At 44.2% G+C, this 26,337-nt stretch overlaps 1 protein-coding gene across 2 annotated transcripts in view; it reads right to left on the bottom strand.

Moving 5' to 3' along the window:
* ULK2 (unc-51 like autophagy activating kinase 2) overlaps positions 1–26,337 on the bottom strand; it is a 154,058-nt gene that overhangs the window by 39,506 nt on the left and 88,215 nt on the right. For both annotated transcript variants that reach the window (XM_070931981.1, XM_070931982.1), the window contains 5 exons: positions 22,301–22,361; positions 17,902–18,039; positions 13,126–13,271; positions 8,152–8,232; positions 2,677–2,966 (listed from right to left, as the gene is read on the bottom strand). In XM_070931981.1, coding sequence (XP_070788082.1) covers positions 2,677–2,966; positions 8,152–8,232; positions 13,126–13,271; positions 17,902–18,039; positions 22,301–22,361 — 716 coding nt within the window. The remainder of the gene's footprint in view (positions 1–2,676; positions 2,967–8,151; positions 8,233–13,125; positions 13,272–17,901; positions 18,040–22,300; positions 22,362–26,337) is intronic.

Below are 26,337 nucleotides of genomic sequence, written 5' to 3'. Positions count from 1 at the left end.
CCCAGGAGCCTTTGCGCTGCAGCGTTCATGTCCCCCGGCCGCTGCGCGGCCCGGTGCCAGGTACTCCATGGCCCGGCACCGGTCCGCGGACCGGGGGTTGGGGACCACTGCCCTACAGCATTTCTGACCAATGGCAGTTCCAAGACAAATGGATCTTGGAGTCCTAGTGGACCATCACTTAAAGATGAGCCAGCCGTGTGCAGCAGCTGCCAAAAAAGCCAACACAGTTCTAGGCTGCATAAACAGAGGGATGGAATCAAGATCAAGTGACCCTTTGGAATGAACTGCCCCCTGAGATACGAAATCCCTGATCTCCGTGCTTTCCGCCATGCCCTCAAAACCCTGATGTTCCAACAAGCGGGGCTAAACTAATCTAATAAAATGAAAAATGAATGAAAATAAACATATGAACATGTGAATGTTTTTAAAATGTTATCTAATTTTAGGTTCTATTTAATTGGGCCAAACTATGTTATAATAATAATTTTAATTAGCAATTTTATGATGTTTGTGTATCTATATTTTTCTTGACTGTACACCACCTTGAGTCCTCTGGGAGAAGGCGGTATAGAAATATAATAAATAAATAAGTAAGTAAGTAAGTAAGTAAGTAAGTAAGTAAGTAAGTAAGTAAGTGTTAAGACCACTTTATAAGGCCGCGGTAAGGCCACACGTGGAATACAGCATCCAGTTTTGGTCGCCACGATGTAAAAAAGATGTTAAGACTCTAGAAAGAGTGCAGAGAAGAGCAACTAAGAGGTTTTAAGGGACTGGAGGCTAAAACAGATAAAGGTTGCAGGAACTGGGTATGTCCAGTTTAATGAAAAGAAGGACTAGGGGAGACATGATAGCAGTGTTCCAATATCTCAGGGGCTGCCCCAAAGAAGAGGGAGTCAAGCTATTCTCCAAAGCACCTGAAGGCAGGAGAAGAAGCAACGGATGGAAACTAACCAAGGAGAGAAGCAACCTGGAACTAAGGAGAAATTTCCTGACAGAACAATTAACCAGTGGAACAATTTGTCTCCATCACTGGAGGTTTTTTAAAAAGAGACTGGACAGCCACAAGTCTGAAATGGTACAAGGTCGCCTGTAACCAGGGGGTTGGGCTAGAAGACCTTCAAGGACCCTTTCCAACTCTGTTATTCCATTTCATTAGCTCTCTGTCTCACCTACACACACACACACACACACTCATCCATACTTACCAACATCCTTCTCAATGAGGCTGCCGGGCACTAGCTGGAGGGACAGAAGCTGCCAAGTCTGGATCCAAAGGACCACTCAAAGAGTGGGTGAGCTTCAGGATCTCTTTGGTTCCCCCCAAATCCTTCCTTTGTTGCTTCTCAAGACTGGCTGGATTCCAATAGTCTGGGAGGCGTTGATGGGATTTGGGGAGGGGCTTCCCATGTGCTCAGGCTTAAATCCTTTTGTCTGGGTCAGGTGACTTTCCTTCCTTTGTTGCCTTAACGACTTGGTTCCTTCTTATCTATATCCCCTCCACCCCCACTCTCCTCCTCAAGGGATCTTGGTGCTTGGCTTCCTGCTTGGTCTTTAGGCATTGCAGCTGCAGTCTAGTCCAGGGGTCTCCAACCTTGGCAACTTTAAGGCTTGTGGACTTCAACTCCCAGAATTCCTCAGCCAGCTTTGCTGGGAGTTGAAGTCCACAAGTCTTAAATTTGCCAAGGTTGGAGACCCCTGGACTAGTCTCACAAGTAGAATCCAGGGGACGGCGAGTTTTTGTACTGCCTTGGTCACAAAAGCCAATTGGGCGACTTTGGGCCAATCACCAGGAGACGGTGAGTTCTAGTCCTGCCTTAGGCACGAGAGCTGGCTGGGCAATTTTGGGCCAATCACCAGGAGACTGTGAATTCCACCTTTGAGAAAACGGCTATCTCAACATCAAGCGTCTCCCAATCTCAAGGCCTTGAGGAGAATACAGGCAGTCCTCCACTTACAACCGGCTGCTTAGTGACCATTCAAAGTTACGACAGACACCCCTCCCCCTAAAGGGACTTGTCTCCTGCTGCTTGGCCCAAAGTCACCCAGCCGGCTTGCATGCCTAAAGTGGGACTAGAACTCACCTTCCCCTGCTGATTGGCTCAGTTACCTTGCTGATTTTCCACTCTAAGGCAGGATTAGAATTCACAGTCTCCTGGTGATTGGCCTAAAGTCACCCCAATCAGCTTCCATGTCAAAGGCGGGACTAGAACTCATTGTCTCCTGGTGATTGGCCCAAAGTCACCCAGCTGGCTTTCATGTCAAAGGTGGGACTAGAACTCACAGCGATTGGCCCAAAGTCACCTAGCTAGCTTTTGTGCTTAAAGCAGGACTAGAACTCACTGTCACCTGGTGATTGGCCCAAAGTCACCCAGCCAGCTTTCAAAGTTAAGGCGGGACTAGAATTCAGAGTCTCCTGGTGATTGGCTCAAAGTCAACTTTGCTGACTTCTACTCTAAGGCAGGACTAGAACTCACAGTCGCCTAATGACTGGCCCTAAGTCACCCAGCTGGCTTTCGTGCCTAAAGCAGGACTAGAACTCACCATCACTCGGTGATTGGCCCAAAGTCACCCAGCCAGCTTTCACAGCTAAGGATGGACTAGAATTCACAGTTCCCCTAGTGGCGCCTTCACCACGAAACCGAACCGCTTCTCTGCATAGCAGCTTCCGACACTCACCTTTGTGGGGGAGCCAATGATGGTTGGCAGGGGAGTTTTGAAGGGCCAGTCCGAGCTCCGCGGAGATGACCCCATGTGTTTGGTAGGCGATGTCCCCAGACTGACCGGCCGGGTGGGCTGGGGCGAATGGCCATAGCTGCAGGCTGTGTAGGATGGGCAGATGGGATCTGAATGTTGCTTCCGAAGTTTCTGCTTGTTCTGGTAAATGTCCGTCAGGGTGGGCGTGTTTTGCAGTCGAGCTCCTGTCAACAGGAGGGACTGTGGAGACTGGGACTGCGTTGCCGAGGAACCTGGCAGGGAGGAACATTAATATTATAATTATAATTAATAGGAGCCTTGGTAGTACAGTGGTTTAAAGCACCCTGTTATTAACACAGCTGCCTGAAATTACTGCAGGTTCGAATCTCGCCAGGCTCAAGGTTGACTCAGCCTTCCATCCTTTCTAAGGTAGGTAAAATGAGGACCCAGTTTGTGGGGGCAATAAGCTGACTTTGTATAAAATATATACAAAAGGATGAAGGCTATTGCTTAACGCATTGTAAGCCGCCCTGAGTCTCCGGAGAAGGGCGGCATTTAAATCAAATTAAAAAAAAAAAATATTGTGGGATTCAGGGCATCTGGTCAATAACAGACTTGCATCAAGCATTTTTTCAACCTTGGCAACTGTTAGATGGGGGGGGGGGCTTTCACTCCCAAAATTCGCGAGCTTCAAGATGGGTGGACTAAGACCCAGAATACTTAGCTAATCTGCTTTAAGAAAGGCAGACTTCCACTCCCAGAATTCCCCAGCCACCAAGCTTTAAGAGGGGTGGACTTCAACTCCCCTCCCCTTTAGTCTGTGCAGCAGACTAAAGCACTGTTAAGATCGCACCAGCTGTCTGCAATTACTGCAAATTCAAATCTGACCAAGCTCAAGGTTGACTCAGCCTTCCATCCTTTCGAAGGTAGGTAAAATGAGGACCCCGTTTGTGGGGGCAATAAGCTGACTTTGTATAAAAAAGAACACTGCTTTGGGGGGGGGGAAGCCCTACTAAGCAGGTATATGCAAAAGTATGAAGGCTATTGCTTAACGCATTGTAAGCCGCCCTGAGTCTCTGGAAAAGGGCGGCATATAAATCGAACCAATAAATAAACTCCCAGAATTCCCCAGCCACCATGCTTTAAAAAGAGTGAACTTCAACTCCCAGAATGCTTTAACATGGGTCGTCTTTCACTTCCAGAATTCCCCAGCTATCGCACTGAAGTGCGGACTTCAGCTCCCAGAATTCCCCAGCCAGCATTCTTTAAGAGGGGTGGACTTCAACTCCCAGAATCCCCCAGCCACCCTGACAACTGATGTACACCCATTTTGAAGCATGCTGGCTGAGGGATGCTCTGGGAGTTGGTCCATGTATCTTCAAGTTCCCAGAGTTGGGAACCTCTGATCTAGTCGGATCAGATCCTGGTCAGTGAGAATTCTGGGAGTCGGAATACACCCATCTGAAAGCATGCTGGCTGGGGAATTCTGGGAGCTGAAGTCCACCCACCTTGAAGGCCCAAAACGGGCCATTGCCGGGGGTGTGTGTGTGTGTCATGCACTTGCATGACCCCCCCCTGCTTCTCCCCACTTTTGGCACACGACGGTAAAAAGGTTAGCCATCACTGCCCTATATCCAGGATGGCGAACCTATGGCACAGGGGCCAGAGGTGGCATCCAGAGCCCTCTCTGTGGACACGCTTGCCATCGCCAGCTGCTCTTCTGGGTTCCGTGGTGTACATGCACGGTGGATAGCTGGTCTGGCGCGCATGTGCACTGGTCAGCTGCTCTCTTCCGGGTTCTGGCACACACATACTCCAGTTTTGGTACTCGGCGCCGGAAAGATTAACCATCACTGCCCTATATCATTCCAGACAAATGGTTATCCAATCTCTTCTTAAAAACCTCCAGTGATGGAGCATTCACAACTTCTGGAGGCAAGCTGTTCCACTGATTAATTGTTCTCACTGTCTGGGAATTTCTCCTTAGTTCTAGGTTGCTTCTCTCCTTGATTATTTCCCATCCATTGCTTCTTGTCCTGCCTTCAACTGCTTTGGAGAATAGCTTGACTCCCTCTTCTTTGGGGCAGCCCCTGAGATATTGGAAGACTGCTATCCTGTCTCCCCTGGTCCTTCTTTTCATTAAACTAGACATATCCAATTCCAGCAACTGTTCTTCCTATGTTTTCGCCTCCAGTCCCCTAATCGTCTTTGTTGCTCTTCTCTGCATGCAAGAATAATTTCAACAAGTTTGATAGAATAGAATAAAAATATCAATAAGAATAGAATAGTATAGAAATATCAAGAATAGAATAGAAATAATAGAACAGAATAGAAATATCTAGAATAGAATAGAATTATGAATAAGAATAGAGTAGAGTAGAGTAGAGTAGAGTAGAGTAGAGTAGAGTAGAGTAGAGTAGAGTAGAGTAGAGTAGAATAGAATAGAATAGAATAGAATAGAATAGAATAGAATAGAATAGAATAGAATAGAATAACAGAGTTAGAAGGGACCTTGGAGGTCTTCTACTCCAACCCCCTGTTTAGGCAGGAAACCCTACACCACTTCAGACAAATGGTTATCCAACCTCTTCTTAAAAACTTCCAGTGTTGGAGCATTCACAACATCTGCAGGCAAGTTGTTCCACTGATGAATTGTTCTAACTGTCAGGAAATTCCTCCTTAGTTCTAAGTTGCTTCTCTCCTTGATTAGTTTCCATCCGTTGCTTCTTGTCCTGCCTTCAGGGGCTTTGGAGAATAGCTTGACTCCCTCTTCTTTGGGGCAGCCCCTGAGATATTGGAAGACTGCTATCATGTCTCTCCTAGTCCTTCTCTTCATTAAACTAGACAGACCCAGTTCCTGCAACCGTTCTTCATATGTTTTAGCCTCCAGTTCCTTAATTATCTTTTAATTACCATACCGGCTGGGGATCATGGACAAGAGAGTCATTCCCATCCACTGGTCGTACCAATCCCATTCTTTTTTAAGCCACCCGCTCAAGAAAGGCATAATGAATATGATGAGAAAAATTAACCGCCACTGATGCGAGGGGGGAGGAGGACCAAGGGAGGAAGAATGCTCTGGTCATCCCAGGTCACCCAAGTGGCTCAAAGAAATCCTTTCATGAGCTACAAAGGGAGGACAACAAAGCCCTCGCAGAGTCTTTCCCATCAACAGGATGTTACTGCACAAGTCAACTGGGGTGACGGCAGCGGCTTGTCCTCGCAAAGTCCTTCTAAGCGGGCCATGCTCACAGAAAGCATCCGAGCACATGTGCGGCCCAGAAAGACAAGTTCAGGCAAGGAAAGAAATCTCCATCACCCCCATTCCAACATTTACTGATCTCTCTCTCTCTCTCTCTCTCTCTCTCAAATGCCTCTAGGCACTTCAGTCGTACAGAGACGGAGATTGGATGCCTAGAGAAGCCCTGTTTTAGTAGGGTTTTAGTTACCTAGCAACAAGCTGTCAGTCATTCAGTCTCCACCTAGCTATAGGTAGATAGGTCTCCCTCATCTTATCTATCTATCTTCTCTGTCTGTCTCTGTCCGTCTATCCATTATCTCTCTCTGTCCATCCATCATCCATCAACCTGTCTATCTATCCATCTGTCAATCCATCTTGTCATCCATGCATCCATCCATCTTCTCTCATCCATCCATCCATCATCTTCTCATGTCCATCTATCCATCCATCCTTCCTTTTCTCTCATCTATCCATCCATCTTTTCCCACCCACCATCCATCCATCCACCCATCTTCTGTCATCTATCCACCCATCCATCCACCCACCCATCTTCTCTCATCCATCCATCTGTTCTTCCTTTTCTCTCATCTATCTATCCATCATCTTTTCCCACCTACCCCTCTCCTCCGTCCATCCATTTGCCAATCCATCATCTTCTGTCATCCATCCATCCATCCATCCATCCACCCACCCACCCACCTTCTCTCATCCATACATCCTTCCTTTTCTCTCATCTATCTATTCATCATCTTTTCCCATCCACCCACTCCTCTCCATCCATCCACCCGTCTATTTATCCATCTGCCCAGCCATCATCTTGTCATCCATCCATCCATCTTCTTCTCATCTGTCCATCCATCCTTCCTTTTCTCTCATCTATCTATCCATCATCTTTTCCCACCCACCCCTCTCCTCCATCCATCCATTTGCCCATCCATCATCTTGTCACCCATCCATCCATCCACCCATTTTCTGTCATCCATCCATCCATCCATCCATCCATCCATCCATCCATCCATCCTTTTCTCTCATCATGGCGCTCCCATGTGACACCTCTCCTGCGCGAGCTGCACTGGCTCCCGGTGGTCTTCCGGGTGCGCTTCAAGGTTTTGGTTACCACCTTTAGAGCGCTCCATGGCTTAGGACCTGGTTATCTACGGGTCCGCCTACTACCACCAATAGCCTCCCACCAGCCAGTACGCTCTCATAGAGAGGGACTCCTCCGGGTGCCGTCAGCCAAACAGTGTCGGCTGGCGACCCCTAGGGGGAGAGCCTTCTCTGTGGGGGCACCTACTGTCTGGAATGAGCTCCCCCCGGAGATACGGAGGATCCCGGATCTGCGCACCTTCCGCCGTGCTGTGAAGACCTTTTTATTCCATCAGGCGGGCCTGGCCTAAATCTTCTCCCTCTTTTAATATGTAAATTTTAATCTGTTTTTAAATTATTGGGGTGTTTTAATCTGTCTGGGCCAAAATGATTTAATTTGATTTTATCTGGTTTTTAAATTTTGTGTATTTATGTATTTTATAGCTTGGCTGTTCACCGCCCTGAGTCCTTCCGGAGTAGGGCGGTATACAAATCAAATAAACTAAACTAAACTAAACTATCTATCCATCATCTTTTCTCACCCACCCACCCCTCTCCATCCATCCACCCACCCGTCTATTTATCCATCTGCCCAGCCATCATCTTGTCATCCATCCATCCATCTTCTTCTCATCTGTCCATCCATCCATCCTTCCTTTTCTCTCATCTATCTATCCATCATCTTTTCCCATCCATCCACCCCTCTATCCATCCATCCATCCACCCACCCATCATTTCTCATCTTTCTCTCTCTCTCTCTCTCTCTTTCCTCTGTATCTCCTATCATCTCTCTCCCTCTCTTTCTTACATAACACTGGTGGACGTACCATGGCTTGGATGCTGAAAGCCTTGGAGACGTTCTCCATCCCTCCCCCCTTTTACAAAATGGAGCACCCAGACGTTTGAAGATCCAGAACTGAACTGGCCTCTCATCTAACAATTCCTCGCCCTCTGTCTCTTAAGCAGTCGAATTATCTCCACCAGCCTCCTGAACGTGCTTGGGTGGGAAGGCTTCAAAACTCTGGGCAGAGGGACTCTTCGATGCTTCGTACCTTCACAGCCAAAAAGCTGTCCCTTAAAACTCGGATTGGGGGGGGGGAGAAACGGGACAACAAAGAGAAAGTGCTCACCTGAAGAGCTTCGGCCCCTTATTTCGTGCCCTTGCAGCTGCCCGCAACAGCAATGCCCAAGTTGCTCAGGTATGGTACCAACTGGTGGGGAAAAGAAATAGTGAAATTGCTGAGGGTTTTTTTTCCCCCCACGAATGCAACCTCAGGTAGTCCTTGAATTACAACCACAATTGAGCCCAACATTTCTGATGTTAAGTGTGACATTTGTTAAGTGAGTTTTGTCCCATTTTATGACAGACAGACAGACAGATAGATATAGATAGATTAGATTGTTAAGATAGAATTCTTTTATTGGCCAAGTGTGATTGGACACACAAGGAATTTGTCTTTGGTGCATAACATCTCAGTGTACATAAAAAGACAAGATACATTCGTCAAGAATCATAAGGTACAACACTTAATGATACTCAAAGGCAGGGGTGAAATCCAGCAGGTTCTGGAGAACCGGTAGCGGAAATTCTGAGCAGTTTGGAGAACTGGCAAATACCACCACTGGCTGGTCCCAGAGTGGGGTGGGAATGGGGATTTTGCAATATCCTTCCCCCAGGAATGGGGAGGGAATGGGGATTTTATTTATTTATTTATTTATTTATTTATTTATTTATTTATTTATTTGTTTGTTTGTTTGTTTGTTTGTTTGTTTGTCAGATTTATATGCCGCCCTTCTCCCGTAGGACTTGGGGCGGCTCACAACAATAAAACAACCCAACAATAGATAAAGATTAAATAATATTAAAAACCAATTTAAAATCCCCAAATTAAAATCCACGGCAGATCAGGAAAGTTGCTGAAAGAGCCATGTCTTTAGGTCGGCGTGGAAGGGGCGGAGGTCGGGGGCCGTCCGGAGCTCGGTGGGCAACCCATTCCAGAGGGTCGGTGTGGCCACAGAGAACGCCCTCATCCTGGGGACCGCCAGCCGACACTGTCTGGCCGAGGGGACCTGGAGGAGGGCAGCCCTATGTGAGCGCACTGGACGGTGGGAGGCTGGTAGGAGGTGATCCTGCAAATACCCCAGGCTCATGCCATGAAGGGCTTCATAGGTGAGTACCAGCACCTTGAAGCGGATCCGGAGGACCACCGGCAACCAGTGCAGCTCGCGCAAGAGAGATGTAACATGGGAGTAATGGGAAGCTCCCGTAACAACCCGCGCGGCCGCATTCTGGACCAGTTGGAGCTTCCGGGTGCACCCCAAGGGCAGCCCCATGTAGAGGGCATTGCAGTAATCCAGCCGAGAGATAATGAGAGTATGAGCAGTATCCTTCTCCTGCCACGCCACACCATGCCCTCCAAGCCACGCCCACAGAACCGGTAGTCAAAATATTTGGATTTCACCACTGCTCATAGGGTACAAATAAGCAATCAAACCATACTAGGAAACAATCAATATCAATATAGGAGCCTGAGTGGCGTAGGAGGCTAATGCCTCCTACTAAGGCAGCATTTAACATCCAGCTGCCTGCAATTACTGCGAGTTCAATTCTCACCAGGCTCAAGGTCGACTCAGCCTTCCATCCTTTCTAAGGTGGGTAAATTGAGGACCCGGTTTGTGGGGGCAATAAGCTGACTTTGTATAAATATACAAAAGTAGGAAGGCTATTGCTTAACGCCTTGTAAGCCACCCTGAGTCTCCAGAGAAGGGTGGCATATAAAAGAAAATTAAAAAAAAATTAAATATAAATCGTAAGGATACCAGCAACAAAGTTACTGTCATGCACTCATAAGTGGGAAGCGATGGGTGATAGGAGCGATGAGAAGATTAATAGTAGTGCAGACTTGGTAAATAGTTTGACAGTGTTGAGGGAATTATTTGTTTAGCAGAGTGATGGCGTTCGGGAAAAACCTGTCCTTGTGTCTAGTTGTTCTGGTGTGCAGTGCTCTATAGCGTCGTTTTGAGGGAAGGAGCTGAAACAGTTGATGTCCAGGATGCGAGGGGTCTGTAGCAGGGGTGGGTTCTAAATTTTTTTACTACCAGTTCTGTGGGCGTGGCTTATTTTGTGGGCGTGCCTTGATGGTCATGTGACAATTCTTTAGGATTTAGCAGAGGTACTGGTCTACCAGGCTTTTAACTGCTTGCAGAGCTGTACTGGTCTACCCATTTATTTTTTGCAGGCACTGGTCTACTCATTTGTTTTCTTTTAACACTGATCAGCTGTAGGGCGACCCTGTTGTGGCCCCGCCCTCTGAGCCTATCTCATCGGAGGAAGAAGGCTCCGAACATGAGGAAGACGAGTCAGCCAGGCCTCCCTCTCCAGGCCCCTCCCCTCTGGCACTGTCTCAGGTGCCGGCCGAGGGAGAGGAGATTAGCCAGGAGCCAGGTGTCTCTGATGAGGGCGAGGAAGGAGAGCCGTCATTCCTGGATGCATGCCAACGAAGGCGTGATAAACGGTTGCAGCAGTTAAGGAGGCGTGCTAGGGATTAGAACTGAGTCACTGGACCACACCCCAGAGACTATATAAGAGAGGGTGGTGGCTGGTAAAACTCCGTGACGAACAAAAACAAACTCTGGCTAGTCACTTGAACAACGTCTGAAGCTGCTGAAGGGATATTGTTTTGCTGGACTATTTGCAATGCGTATGTAATTTTATGTTATCTGTTGCAGTAAAGCTCTTGGCAGACGGTGCTTATATTGTTGCCAAGTTTGAGATAACGACCTGTGTGCGTGCCAAGTGCTTTCTTAACCCTCGGCTGGCTGTGTTTGTGTGTGTGTGTAGACGGGGACAGATCAGGCCCTTTGAAGCCCCGCGGCAAGAGTTTAAACAGTTTTTTCCCCTCTAGCCATCAGCTGGGACTCAGGAGGCAGCAATAGATTGGGGGTGGGGCCAAATAAAGGTAAGAATAATGTGGGGGGGGGGGTGAGGGGTGCGCGTGGGGGGCAGAACCAGTTTGGTGACATCATATCATCACCGCTACCGGTTCGGGAGAACCGGGCCGAACCCACCACTGGTCTGTAGATATTTTCCCAGCCCTCTTTTTGACTCGTGCAGTATGTAGGTCCTCAATGGAAAGCAGGTTGGTAGCCATGGTTTTTTCTGCAGTTCTAATGATCCTCTGAAGTCTCTGTCTGTCTTGTTGGGTTGCAGAGCCAAACCGGTTGAGTTTGGTGAAACGTAAGTGAAACATTGCAGCTGCTAAGTTAGTAACATGGTTGTTAAGTGAATCATGCTCGCCTCTTGACTTTGCTTGTCAGAAGGTCGCAAAGGTGAGGCTGGGACACTGCAACCGTCATAAAGTATGAGTCAGTTGCCCAGGCTCCGAATGTAAATCTCGTGACCATGGGATGCTAACAATGGTCCTAAGTGTGAAAAATGGTCATTTAGCGCTGTTTTAACTTCGAACATTCACGGAAGCAACTGTTGTAAGTCGAGGACTACCTGTACTAAAATCGGAAAGAAAAACTGATCCAAAATCACCTTACGAGTTTGTAAAAAAAAAAAAAAAAAGAAAAAAGCTTTGAACCAGCATCTCCCCGGTCATAGCCCAGCTGGAGGATTACAGCATAATTACCTACTGTAAACACTATGCAGCTAGTCCTCGATTTACAACAGTTCCATTTAGTGACCGTTCAAAGTTACAGAAGCACTGAAAAAAATACGTGACTTAGGACCATTTTTCACACTTACGACCTTCGCATCAGCCCCACGATCAGGGGATCAAAAAGTCAAGACTCTTGGCAATCGGTTCATATTTATGACGGTTTCAGTGTCCTGGCCAGTGGTGAAAATGTAATAATAATAATAATAATAATAATAATAATAATAATAATAATAATAATAATAATAATAATTTTATTTCTATACCGCCCTTCTCCCGAAGGACTCAGGGCGGTGTACAGCCAATTTAAAAACACAAGACACAACAATAATTAAAAATTAAAATAATTAAATAGATTTGGCCGATTTAAAACTCCAAAAATTAAAATACCCCAATTTAAAATTATTATATTGACAGCCCTGCTGACAATTTACAAAATGTAAAAATTGTTACTACCGGTTCTGTGGGTGTGGCTTGGTGGGGGTAATGTGACTGGGTAGGCGTGGTCAACTTTTTTTTTAATTTCTACTTTTAAAAGCATTTTTTCTACAACCTTAAGAGCTTATAGGAAAAAAAAAATGCTTTTAGAAGCCTCTGACGATCAGGCAAGTCAGCTGGGATCGCCAGAGGCTTTTAAAGGCATTTTTTTTCCCCTATAACCTCTTTGGCTGAAGAGGTTGCAGAAAAAAATGCTTTTAAAAGCCTCTGACGATCCCAGCTGAGCTGCCCGATCATCAGAGGCCTTTTTTTTTTAACTTTTAAAAGCATTTTTTCAGCTGAAGAAAAAATGCTTTTAAAAGAAAAAAAAAAAAAAAGAAGTCTCTGATGATCACTCGGCTCAGCTGGGCACGGGAGGGGGGCGCGCGCAGGCATTTTTGCTACCGATTGTCCGAACCACCCGCCATCGCTACCGGATCGGGCAATCCGGTCTGAACCGGGAGCATTTCACCCCTGGTCCCTGGCCCGTTTTGGATGCAGGTTAAATGCAGGGCGCGCACGGAGGCTCGGGAGGGTGAAAAATTGGAAGTTTTGGAAGTTCTAGAGGGCCTCCGGAGGCTGTTTTTGCCCTCCCGGAGGCTCAAGGAAAGCCTCCGGAGTCCGGGGAGGGCAAAAACGCCCCCCCCCCCGTGGTGCAGGAGGCTGACTAGGCCACGCCCACCCAGCAACCAGGCAGAGAACCCTTTGTTAAAATTTTTGAAGCCCACCCCTTCTGACAAGCAGAGCCAATGGGGAAGCCAGATTCGCTTAACAACCGTGTGACTCACTTAACCACTGCAGCGATTCGCTTAACAACTGTGTCAAGAAAGATTATACAAATGGGACAAAACTCACTTAGCAAACGGACATTTTGGGATCCATTGTGGCCGTAAGGACTACCTTAGGGCCACAATGGAGGTCGCCTGGGGTTTTAAATGATGGATTTTGTGCTGTGTTGGGTCTCACCTAGTGGCGAAGGGGAGTACGGCCTCGAAGAGCCCGTGGACAGTCTGCGCCCCACAGTCTGGACAGTGTCAGCCGGCACTGGGGAGCTGGAGCCGGTCTTCAGGAAGCCCAAAGGGCTGGTGTTTGACCGTCGCACCGCCCCAGATCTGAAAGAAGAGAAGAGAAACAAAGTCTGATAAAAAGAAACCTAGAACAGAAGTGGGCAACTATGGCCCTTTTTATGACTTGTGGACTTCAATTCCCAGAATTCCTGAGCTAACAGGGCTGGCTCAGGAATTCTGGGAGTTGAAGTCCACAAGTTGTCCACCCCTGAACTAGAAGACTAGTGAAGACACCCAGCAGATAACGTAGTGAAAATTTTTATTTATTGAAATGACTGCCCATTTGGCAACATCCCGACAGGAGGGTAATATTGAAATGTTTAATGTTTGATTTTAGGACCATTTCCTTCAAAATTGTGGAAACCTCTTGGGAAAAGTGTATTTTTGAGGTTTGATGGCTAATAACACCACTTTTTTTTTTTTTGAGTTTCAAGATAATTTTATTCCACTGCTGGAATAGCCTGGGAATAGCCCAGACCTTACTTAACCCAATTGAAAATCTAGGGAGCCGACTAAAGAAACTTGCTAGTCAGAAGCGACCCAGCAATAAAACCCAGTTAATAGAAGCCATCATTCAATCTTGGTTTCACATAACAGCTGCAGAACTCAAAGACTTGATTCACTCCATGGGAAGATGTTGTAAGGCCGTCATTCATGCTAAAAGTTACCCAACGAAGGATTAACTGACATGGGGATCATTTTTGCATATCTCCTTTTTTCTACGTCTTTCACTTTTCTTCTTTGTACTGTAACTGCTATTCTAAGAGCAAATCCTTCTTAAAAGTTATTGCATTACGTTCTGGATTAAATTATCTTTCCATTGATGTATAATTTTGTGGTACTACTGCAAAAAAAGAAAAAAAAAAAAAGAAAAGTGGTGTTATTAGCTAGTTTTAGAAAATACACTTTTCCCAAAAGGTTTCCACAATTTTGGCCACTACTGTACATATATACACACACAGAGTTTGGTCTAATGGTTAAGGCACAAGGCTAGGAAGCAGGTGAGCTTGAGTTCAAGTCCTGTCTTAGCTATGATGGAAGCCCGCTGTGTAACTTTGGGCCAATCACCAGGCGACTATGAGTTCTAATCCCGCCTTAGGCATATAAAGCCAGTGGGTTACTGTGCACCAATTGCTAGGAGAAGGTGAATTCTAATTCTGCCTTTGCCATGAAAGCCGATTGGATGACTATGGACCAATCACCAGGCGATGGTGAGTTTTAGTCCCGCCTTAGCCATGAAAGCCAGCTGGGTGACTTTGGGCCAATCTCTCTCCCCCTCCCTCTCTCTCCATCCATCCTTATACCTTATATCTACCTTCTATATCTATCTCTTATCTCTTTCTATATCTCTATCTATCTATCCATCCATCCATCCATCCATCCATCCATCCATCCTTATACCTTATATCTACCTTCTATATCTATCTCTTATCTCTATCTATCTATCTATCTATCTATCTATCTATCTATCTATCTATCTATCATCTATCTATCTATCTATCTATCTATCTATCTATCTATCTATCTATCTATCCATCCATCCATCCATCCTTATACCTTATATCTACCTTCTATATCTATCTCTTATCTCTTTCTATATCTCTATCTATCTATCTATCTATCTATCTATCTATCATCTATCTATCTATCTATCTATCTATCTATCTATCTATCTATCTATCTATCCATCCATCCATCCATCCATCCATCCTTATACCTTATATCTACCTTCTATATCTATCTCTTGTCTCTTTCTATATCTCTATCATCTATCTATTTACCTATCTACCTATCTCTATCTCTCTATCCTGTTTCCCCGAAAATAAGACATCCCCTGATAATAAGCCCAATCGGGCTTTTGAGCGCATGCGCTAAAATAAGCCCTCCCTGAAAATATTTAAATGCAGAGCTGGAAATCAGGTAAGACGGCAAGAGGAGCCCCATCTTGCTCTATGTGCCCCAAAATAATAAGACCTCCCTGAAAATAAGGCTTATTTCGGGGTTCAAAAAAAATATAAGAAAGGGTATTATGTTCGGGGAAACACGGTGTCTGTCTGTCTGCCTATCCATCCATCCACCCACCTTTATACCTATACTTATCTTTATCTATCTATCTATCTATCTATCTATCTATCTATCTATCTATCTATCTATCTATCCATCCATCCATCCATCCATCCATCCATCCATCCATCCATCTTTATACCTATCTGTCTATACCTATCTTTATCTATCTATCTATCTATCTATCTATCTATCTATCTATCTATCTATCTATCTATCTATCTATCTATCTATCCATCCATCCATCCATCCATCCATCTTTATACCTATCTGTCTATACCTATCTTTATCTATCTATCTATCTATCTATCTATCTATCTATCATCTATCCATCCATCTACCTTTATACCTATCTGTCTATACCTATCTATACCTATCTCTATCTATCTATCTATCTATCTATCTATCTATCTATCTATCTATCTATCTATCTATCTATCTATCTATTCATCCATCTTTATACCTATCTGTCTATACCTATCTGTATCTATCTATCTATCTATCTATCTATCTATCTATCTATCTATCTATCTATCTATCTATCATCTATCTATCTATCTATCTATCTATCTATTCATCCATCTTTATACCTATCTGTCTATACCTATCTTTATCTATGTATCTATGTGTTAGGTTCAGCTTGCAGCTTACTTCTAACTTGTTGGTCAGGCAATATATCTGTTTCTTTAAGAAACAACTGAGCCATGTAATCAGGGTTTGCTGAACCCTGTAATTAGGCTACAGTGCATAAATAAGCAGCACAGAGAAGCGTTCCTTCTTCCTGGTTCTTCCTGCTTCTTCCGGATTGATACCTGATTGTATCCTGTTGCTTATTACGTCTGTTATATGGTACTGTATACCAAGAGTTACTAAAGTCTGTTTGCTTTGGTAAGGGAAGATACTTACTGGACTGATATTACTGTTTATGACCTTGGACTGTTTTCTTACACCGAGACTGTTATCTATAAAGTATTTTTCTCACACGACCTGGACGTTTATCTCCTTCCCTGTGTGTTTCTGCTCTGCTCGTTGCACAAGCAACAAATACTTTTTACACACACCCTAACACTATGTATCTATGTATGTATCGACCTACCTACCTACCTACCTACCTACCTACCTACCTACCTATCTATCTATCTATCTCCATCCCCCCCCTCTCTCTATCTCCTCCTATAATCACAGTTCAGTGCAAAAAGGCAAAGTTCTGATAAAGGCCATCCATTCCATTCTAGGAAAATTCTACTTAGAAATTTAAAAAAAAAAAACACAACTTCTGTGTCTACCACTGGTGAGGCAGTACAGCCAGTCCTCTCCTTAAGGCCACATTTGGAATGAGAATTTCTGTTGCTACGCAAGTTGTTTGCTAAGTGACTCACACCCAATTTCATCTTTTTTTTTTTTTTGCCCTGGGGTGTTAAGCAAACCCCTGCAGTCGTTAAGTGAATCGTACGGTTGCTAGGTAACTCCGGCTTGCCCCACTGACTCTGACTGCTGGGAAGGTTGCGTAGGGGGATCACCTGACCCCAGGATGCTGCGGTTGTCGTAAATACCGGCTGGTTGCCAAGTTCTCGAATTCTGATCACATGACTATGTAGATGCTCAATGGTTGCAAGTGTGAGGACCGGTTGGAAATCACATTGTAATTCTGAACTGTCGCTAAACAAGCAGTTATAGACTGTACAGGTAGTCTTCCATTTAAAACAGTTCGTTTAGTGACTGTTCAAAGTTACGACGGCACTGAGAAAAGCGACTTACGACCGTTTTTCAACACTTACGACCTTTGCAGCAGCCTCCCTATGGTCACGTGATCAAAATTCAGACGCTTGGCAACTGACTCACAGTTATGACGCGGGGTCACGTGATCCCCTTTTACGACCTTTTGACAAGCAAAGCCAAGGGGGAAGCCCTATTCACTTAACGACTGTTCTACTAATTTAATAACTGTAGGGACTCACTTAACAACAGTGGCAAGAAATATCGTAAAAGGGGGCAAAACTCACTTAACAAACGTCTGGCTTAACCACATGAATTTCGGGCTCAGTTGTGGTTGTTAAGTCGAGGATTAGCTGTTATCTGATCTTTGCTGGGGAAGCCAGCCGAATGCAGGTAATCCTCAAGTTACAACAGTTTAGTTTATAGTGACCGTTCGAAGTTACAAGGGCGCTGAAAATAATGATACATGACCATTTTTCACACTTATGGCCGTTGCAGTATCCCCATGGTCACGTGACCAAAATTTGGATGCTTGGCAACTGGCATGTATTTATGATGGTCCGTGTGTGTGTGTGTGTGTGTGTGTGTGTGTGTGTGTGTGTGTGTGTGACGTGATCCCCTTTTGCGACCTTCCGATGAGCAAAGTCAACAGGGAAGCCAGATCCACTTAACAACCGTGCGAGTCACTTAAGCGCTGCAGTGATTCACTTAACAACGAAGTCCAGGAGGGGAGCAAGAACCTGCGGGGAAGGCATAAAATGAGGCCAAACTCACCGAACAACTGAACACCTGCTTGGCAACGGCAATTTGGGGCTCAAGGGTGGGTCGTAAATCAAGGACTGCCTGTACCAGAGTGATGAGCGGAGAGGAGATCGCGGGAGTAGGGAGGTCTTACCTCGGTGACCCGTGCGGGTTTGAACCGGGACTGGTGGCCGATGTCAGGTTCTGCTCTATGAGCTGGTAGTTCCGTAGCTGAGTAGGGACTGGGATGGGCACCGTTTCGCTCCGGGGGGAGACGGAAGGCTGGCACTGCCTGTAGATGGAGGACAAGGAAAGCTGCAATGAAGAGAGGCAGGCCAACCTCTGGACCGTGAGGAGCGCCACGAAATCCTCTTCTCCATGCGGGGGAGGGGGGGAGAGACTTTCACGGCTGTGCGCCTGATGGCTCAGACGCCAGCACGAAAGAGACCAGAGAGGTGCCTGCTGCTCATTCACAAGAAGAGGGAATGCTCACAATTGAGGGCTGGCTGGAAAATTTGGTCATGTAATAATAATAATAATAATAATAATAATAATAATAATAATAATAATAATAATAATAATAATAATAATAATAATAATTTTTTATTTTTTTTTTAATTTTTATATGCCGCCCTTCTCCGAAGACTCAGGGCGGTTTACAATGCGTTAAGCAATAGCCTTTTGTATATTTTTTATACAAAGTCAGTTTATTGCCCCCACAAACTGGGTCCTCATTTTACCCACCTTAGAAAGGATGGAAGGCTGAGTCGACCTTGAGCCTGGTGAGAATTGAACTTGCAGTAATTGCAGGCAGCTGGATGTTAAATTTATTTTATTTATTATATTATAATAATATTTATTATAAATGCTACCTTAGTATGAGACATTAGCCTCCTATGCCACTCAAGCTCCTAATAATAATAATAATAATAATAATAATAATAATAATAATAATAATACCTAATATTATTACTAATAATAATACCTTAACAGTTCCTAGGTCCTTGGTTAGGACTCGAGCTGCTGAGCTATTAACCGGCCTCAAAGGCTGTGAATCTCACTAAAGACTAAATAATAATAATAATAATAATAATAATAATAATAATAATAATAATAATAATAATAATAATAATTTTTTTTTAAAAAAAATTATTTTTAATACAAGTAATGCATACAATGCAAACATATACATACACGTCTAAATACAAAAAAGAAAAAAAAATTCAAATAATACAGTGCACTCCCACCCCAGGAGACCATTTCCCCCACCCCCCTTATATTTCTTCTTCTATAACAGCTAAAAAATATACAATCTATTCTGAAATGTGCCTTTATCCTTTCCGAAACAGCATATATTCTTGAGTAGGTTTATTCCCTTTGCCTTCCACCAACACTGATTTTATAAAATGCCCCCATATAATAATAATTGAATTTTTAATTTTTTAATTGAATTTTAAAATGTTTTAAATTGGATTTTAATTTTATGTCATTTTTGATAGGGAACTATGCATTTTGCCGTTGTGAGCCGCCCTGAGTCCTCGGAGATAGGGCGGCATATAAATTTCATAAAATAAAATAAAATAAATAAAATAAAATAATAACTTTATTGTCATTGTATGTGTATACACAGTATACCCATACAACGAAATTCACTTAACACCCAAAGACCAGGTCCAACACACATAACAATCCCCAAAAACACTCCCACCCACCACAATTCCCCACCCCTAAACCACCCAAACATCCACACAACAGACCAAGTAATGCTGTCCAACAGCTCACTGATGGTGGCCCTTTAGTTCATTGTTGAGTGCAATTATAGCTCTGGGATAAAAACTATTCAGAAGACGTGTGGTCCGAGTTTTCATTATTTCATGATTCATATTTCATTATAATTGTTTGCTTTGATCATCCCTTTTTTTAAAATTTAATTTCTGTTGTTAATTTATCGTTTGTTGACATCTTCCAAATTTTATTATACCACTCATTTCTTTGAATATCCCAACTTCGTTCCCAGTATTTATCCATCACTAATCTAGCTGCCATTATCAAATGTACGATCATTTCTTTTTTTGGTTGTTGTTTCATTTATATCCCGTTGTGTTCCACCAGCAACAATAAAATAGCCTTGGTGGCGCAGCAGACTAAAGTGCTGTTAACTAGCACCAGCTGCCTGCAATTACTGCGAGTTCGAATCTCACCAGGCTCAAGGTTGACTCAGCCTTCCATCCTTCCGAAGTAGGTAAAATGAGGACCCGGATTGTGGGGCCAATAAGCTGACTTTGTTTAAAAAAGAACACCGCTTAGAGAGCAGACGAGAGGAGAGGGGAAAAAAGGCAATAAGAAACTATTAAGTGAAGATTTAAGGGAATAAGTATAACTGTATTACTTGAAAGACCGTTATGAAACAAATGCTTCAAATGATTGATTATTTATAATGTATTTTTATGTTTTTGTCATATGTGTTTTATATCTGTTTTAATAAAGTTTATAAATTAAAAAAAAAAAAAGAACACCGCTGGGGGGGGGGGTCGAAAGCCCTACTAAGCAGGTATATACAAAAAGTATGAAGGCTATTGCTTAACGCATTGTAAGCCGCCCTGAGTCTCTGGAGAAGGGCGGCATATAAATCGAACCAATAAATAAATAAATAAATAAATAAATAAATAAATAAATAAATAAATAAATAATGCAATTCTTGCCAGCGTATCCCAATTTACATTCAATAGTGCTCTAATTTCTCTAAACAGCATGTCCCATATTTTTTGTGCCAAGAATAATAATAATAATAAAAAAAAGAGGTCGCAATATAAACATTAAAAAGAAAAAAGAGAGAGAGATTGTCTCCTTCTATTCTTTCTGGTGGTTTTGAGACAGGACGGGCAGGCGCCGAGTCCCGCTTCTCCACTCCCACCCCCCCCCCTTTAAAAGCTTTTCAAAACAAAATCTCCCTTTCTAGGAAAACCCATCAGGGAAGAGAGAACAGGAAGTTCAGAAGTTAGGACGGCGGAGTTTGTTTATTCAAGGCTCATAAAGTCAGGAGACTTGGGGAAAAGGAGGGGGGGGAGAGAGACGGAAAAACACATGATGCAACTTATCCCTGGATAGTCAAAACAAAGCGGGGGGGGGGGAGGGGGAAAGCACCTGGGCAGAGGGAGGGCACACACCTGCTTGCTTTCGGCGCCTAGGGGCTGCAAATGCCAAGCGAAGGTGGCAGCCTCCGGAAGATGGACGGGCTAAGAATTTGGCCTGTTTCTGTCTCCCTCCCTTCCCAAAAAATCTCAGTTCAGCTCATTGGCTTCGAACGCCTTCCAGATCGCACACACACTTGGGAGTGCAAGAGACAGGGAAGTCACTTCCAGCCTAGTGACTTTCATTAGAGGAGAGAATTCTGGGATTTTGTGTGTGTGTGTGTGTGTGTGTGTGTGTGTGTGTGTGTGTGTGTGTGTGTAGGGCGTACGCTGAGATTTTCAGAAGACAAGGTTAAACACGGGTAGTCCTCGACTTACATCGCGTTGTCGGGGTTACCCAAAAACACCCCCAACGAAATAAAACTTGTTTTTATTTAAATAAAACAGACTGACACTCATTTAGCAACCATTTAAAGTTACAGCGGCACTGGAAAAAAAATGCAACTTTTTTTTTTTTTTTTAAAAAAATTGATTTATATGCCGCCCTTCTCCGGAGACTCAGGGCGGCTTACAATGCGTTAAGCAATAGCCTTCATCCTTTTTTGTATATTTATTTATTTATTTATTAAATTTTTAAATTTAATAAATTAAATAAATAAATTATTTATTTATTTATTATTATTTATAATAAATAAATTATTTATTTATTTATTAAATTTTTATATTTTATATAAATATTTTATATTTTATATTTATATTTTATACAAAGTCATCTTATTGCCCTCACAACTGGGTCCTCAATTTACCTACCTTAGAAAGGATGGAAGGCTGAGTCAACCTTGAGCCTGGGGAGAGTCAAACCTGCAGTAATTGCAGGCAGCTAGTCTTAATAACAGGGTGCTTTAGACCACTGTACTACCAAGGCCCTTTAGGACCATTTTGCACAGTTGCGACCTTCGCAGCATTCCCCGTGATCCATGTCATCAAAATTCGGATGCTCAGCAGCTGGTTTATACTTTTATGACCCGTTGCTCTGTGTCCCAACGTCTGGGGGGGTGAAAATGGGCCCGTTTCCGGCCTCCGGAGCCCCTTTTCGCCCTCCTGGAGGCTCAAGGAAAGCCTCCGGAGCTGGGGAGGAAGAAAATGCCCCCCGCCACCACCGTGGTGCAGGAAGCTGACTAGGCCATGCCACCATGGCCACACTCACCCAGCAACTGGGCAGAGAACCAGTTGCTAAAATTTTTCAATCCCACCCTTGATGGAATAGAAGGGAAGCAATTCAGAAGGCTTATTTGAGGCTTCGGTTATCTCTGTGGTAGCAGTCATGCAAAAAATGCCACCCTCACCCCAAAAAAAGGACCCTGCCATGACCCCCCTCCAGCACTGGTGTTACAGCCAGGGAGTGAAACCGGCTTTACTTACCCTCCGCACATCAGGAACTCGCTCGAGGCTCTCCGGCCCACGGTTGCCAAGGGGAGATCGTCTGCAGGGAAAAGAGACGGATCAAACAACAGCCAAAATTGTGGAAACCTTTTGGGGAAAGTGTATTTTCTAAAACTAGCTAGTAACACCACTTTTTTTTTGGGAGTAGTACCATAAAATTATGTATCAATGGAAAGATAATTGAATCAAGAATGTAATGCAATAACTTTTAGGAAGGAATTGCTATTAGAATAGCAGTTACAGCATAAAGAAAAAAGTGAAACACGTAGAAAAAAACAAGATATACAAAAATGATCCCCATGTCAGTTAATCCTTCATTGGGTAACCTTCAGCATGAATGACGGCCTTACAACGTCTTCCCATGGAGGGAACCGAGTCTTTGAGTTCTGCAGCTGTTCCCATGTGAAACCAAGATGGAATGATGGCTTCTATTAAGCGGGTTTTATGGCTGGGTCGCTTCTGACTAACCAGTTTCTTTAGTCGGCTCCATAGATTTTCCATTGGGTGAAGGTCTGGGCTATTCCCTGGCCATTCCAGCAGTGGAATAGGATTATCTTGAATCTCCAAAAAAAAAAAAGTGGTGTTTATTAGCCTCAAAAAAAGTGGTGTTTATTATCAAACCTCAAAAATACAACTTTTCCCAAAAGGTTTCTATAATTTTGGCCACTTACTGTAAACAAGTGGCTTGTCCATTTGTGATACCCCAATCAAGGAACTATCAATTCAGAATTTCGGATAAACAAGCTAACAGAAAATGACAGTCTATTCAAGGAACTATTAAGAATAAACCCAACGCTGACAGGGCAAGGCATTAGTACAGGGGTCTCCATCCTTGGCAACTTTAAACCTGGCGGACTTCAATTCCCAGAATTCTTTGCTGGCTGGGGAATTCTGGGAGTTGAAGTCCACCAGGCTTAAAGTTGCCAAGGTTGGAGACCCCTGCATTAGTATATAAATAGAAAGCAAACCAAAGTCACCTCTAACACTGAGGATGTTACCTAGTTGGGTCACAAAAACGTCTGCAAGAAAACTACCCAGCTCAGACAGCATCAAGGACCCCACAGTCTCACTCCTCCTTCCTTTCCTCCTCTTCTTCCCGCCCCCTCCTCCATTCCGTAACACCCCCTTCCTTCCGGCACTGATGATGTTACCTAACTGGGCCATGAAACATCTGATAAAACAAAAGACAAAAAAAACAATCCGACTCAGAAAGCACCAAGGACTCCATAGTCTTCCTCCCCCTCCTCTCCTTCTTCTTCTCCTCCTCCGCTCATAATCCCCCTTTCCTTCTAGCACTGATGTTACCTAACTGGGTCATGAAACATCTGACAAAAAGAAACAACCCAATTTAGAGAGCACGAAGGACTCCATAGTCCTTCTCTTTCTCTTCCTCCTCCACTCCACAAAGCCCACCACCTTCTAACGCTGATGACGTTACCTAATTGAGCCGGGAAATGTCTGCAAGGAAACCACTAAACTGAGAGAGCACCAAGGACATCCATCCATCCATCCATCCATCCATCCATCCATCCCAGCCTAATTGAGGAACTACAAAGAAAAACTCCCGCTTAACACTGTCAGGGCAAGCAAGCTATGATAAATAAGAGCAAACCCCACTGCCTTCTAGCACTGATGATGTTACCTAGTTGGGTCATGAAACGTCTGGCAAGAAAACAACCAAGCTCAGAGAGCACCCACCATATCAACTGGGATTGCCTTTGCTAAATGGGCTGGTCACGTGAGAATTCGTTTAACAACCCTGCTGCTCAGTGATGAGTTGACCCTCTTAATTGGGGTCATTAAGTGGGAACTACCTGTAGAACAGGGGTGTCAAACTCAAGGCCTGCGGGCCGGATCCGGCTCACGGGGGTGCTTAGATCTGGTCCACAGAGCCGCCCTGGAAACAGCAAAGGACTGGCCCGGGGTGCCTCTGCCAGCTAAAATAGAACTCGGGGGTGTGGGGGTGTCAGCCCCCCCCAAGGCTCCGTTTTTGCTGGCAATAAGAGCCTTGGTGGCGCAGCAGACTAAAGTGCTGCTAAGTAACACCAGCTGCCTGCAATTACTGCAAGTTCAAATCTCCCCAGGCTCAAGGTTGACTCAGCCTTCCATCCTTGCGAGGTAGGTAAAATGAGGACCCGGATTGTGGGGGCAATAAGCTGACTTTGTATAAAAAAGAACACCGCTTAGGGGGTGGCCGAAAGCCCTACTAAGCAGGTATATACAAAAGTATGAAGGCTGTTGCTTAACGCATTGTAAGCCACCTTGAGTCTCCGGAGAAGGGCGGCATATAAATCCAATCAATCAATCAATCAATCAATCAATCAATCAATGACATTATGGTGTTCTGGGGTCATGTGATCTGTTTTTGACAAAGCAAAGACAAGGGAGAATCCAGATTCACTTAACAACCGTGTGACTAATTTAACAACTGCAGTGATTCACTTAACGTATTGTAAGCCGCCCTGAGTCTCCGGAGAAGGGCGGCATATAAATTGAACCAATCAATCAATCAATCAATCAATACATACATACATACATACATACATACATCAAACTAAAAAAAGGAGAAATGTTTCCCCTTTTGCATAGGAGCCTGAGTGGCGTAGGAGGCTAATGCCTCCTACTAAGGCAGCAATTAACATCCAGCTGCCTGCAATTACTGCGAGTTCAATTCTCACCAAGCTCAAGGTCGACTCAGCCTTCCATCCTTTCTAAGGTGGGTAAAATGAGGACCCGGTTTGTGGGGGCAATAAGCTGACTTTGTTTAAATATACAAAAGTATGAAGGCTATTGCTTAACGCATTGTAAGCCGCCCTGAGTCTCCAGAGAAGGGCGGCATATAAAAATAAATAAATAATAAAAAAAAAATTTGAGCATGCAAGGGACAGGAAAGGAGAAAGGGAAAGAGGAAAGAGGAAAGAAAGAAAAAAAAAAAAAGGGAAGATGAAAAGAGAACAAGGAAGGAAAAAGATGGAAAGAGGGGAAGGAAGAAGAATGGAGAATGAAGAGGGAAGGAAAATGAAGAAAAGGAAGGATGATTATAAATGAGAGTGAGGGAGAGTCTCAGGGAAATCCTGCATTAGCTCTTGGTCATTACAGGTGCCCCCGAGATGACTGACATCGAGCTGACCACGCCCTCCAAGGTAAAACCCAACCCTGATGCGGCCCTCAATGAAAACGAGTTGGACACCCCTGCTGTCGAACAAATGAAGCTATTTTCTTTTTTCCACTGTCCGCAATAAAGCAATTAAGGCCACACCTAGATTTGATCCTAAACATTCTTCCCAACTGCAATTCTATACACACCTCCTGCTCTGGTTTTTATAAAAATGTTGATTCTTTGAAGGTCTCCTTCTCTACCGAGAGTTCAGAAAAGGAAAGGGTTAAGAAGGCGAGGAACTCAAAGAGGAATGTATTCCTCTGAACTGGCACTTCTCTCCCATAGAGAAACAAAACATGTTTTTCATTCCATTGAACGGGAGATAACTGTGCAAACACAGGTGCCCTGATAAATGAAAAAAAAAAGAAAAAGAAAAAAAGATAAAAGCTTGGGTATTAAAACTTCTCAAATCCTTTACTGGTGTCAGGCCTGGAAGCCATCTTTTACGGGTTTTTTTTCTACTGTGGGAAACTGGGAGGGGGGGATTGTATAGAGCATGGGTGATATGTAGTCAAAATAACATTCTTTTCTCAGAGAGTCAAGGCCACGGTGCCCTGTGTCAGCACTTCAACCTGCATTTACTCTAGTGCTGACATAAGAAGGAGAAGCGAAGGCGTCTGGAAAGGGACGGATGACTTTTCACCTACTTCTTTTCCCTGGAGATAATGTTTCCGAGGAGATGAGATGGGAGGGGGGAAATTCCTTTGAGTTGGAGTAGATTAGGGGTAGAATGACTTTGAAGATGGCCAATGAGTGCAGGGGAGTGGGGAACAGAAAGGGAGGGTCTTGGGGCTGGATGCCAGTGTTGGCTTCCTTTGGACTCAGGTTAGGATGTCGTGCTGAATAAAAAGGAGAT

The sequence above is a fragment of the Pituophis catenifer genome, unplaced genomic scaffold, assembly GCF_029215685.1.
Source record: "Pituophis catenifer annectens isolate HBS135680 unplaced genomic scaffold, rPitCat1.0.hap2 SCAF_1, whole genome shotgun sequence".
NCBI classification, from domain to species: Eukaryota; Metazoa; Chordata; class Lepidosauria; order Squamata; family Colubridae; genus Pituophis; species Pituophis catenifer.
Note: the sequence above shows the minus strand (reverse complement) of the source record. Positions and strands in the feature narration are given on the sequence as shown.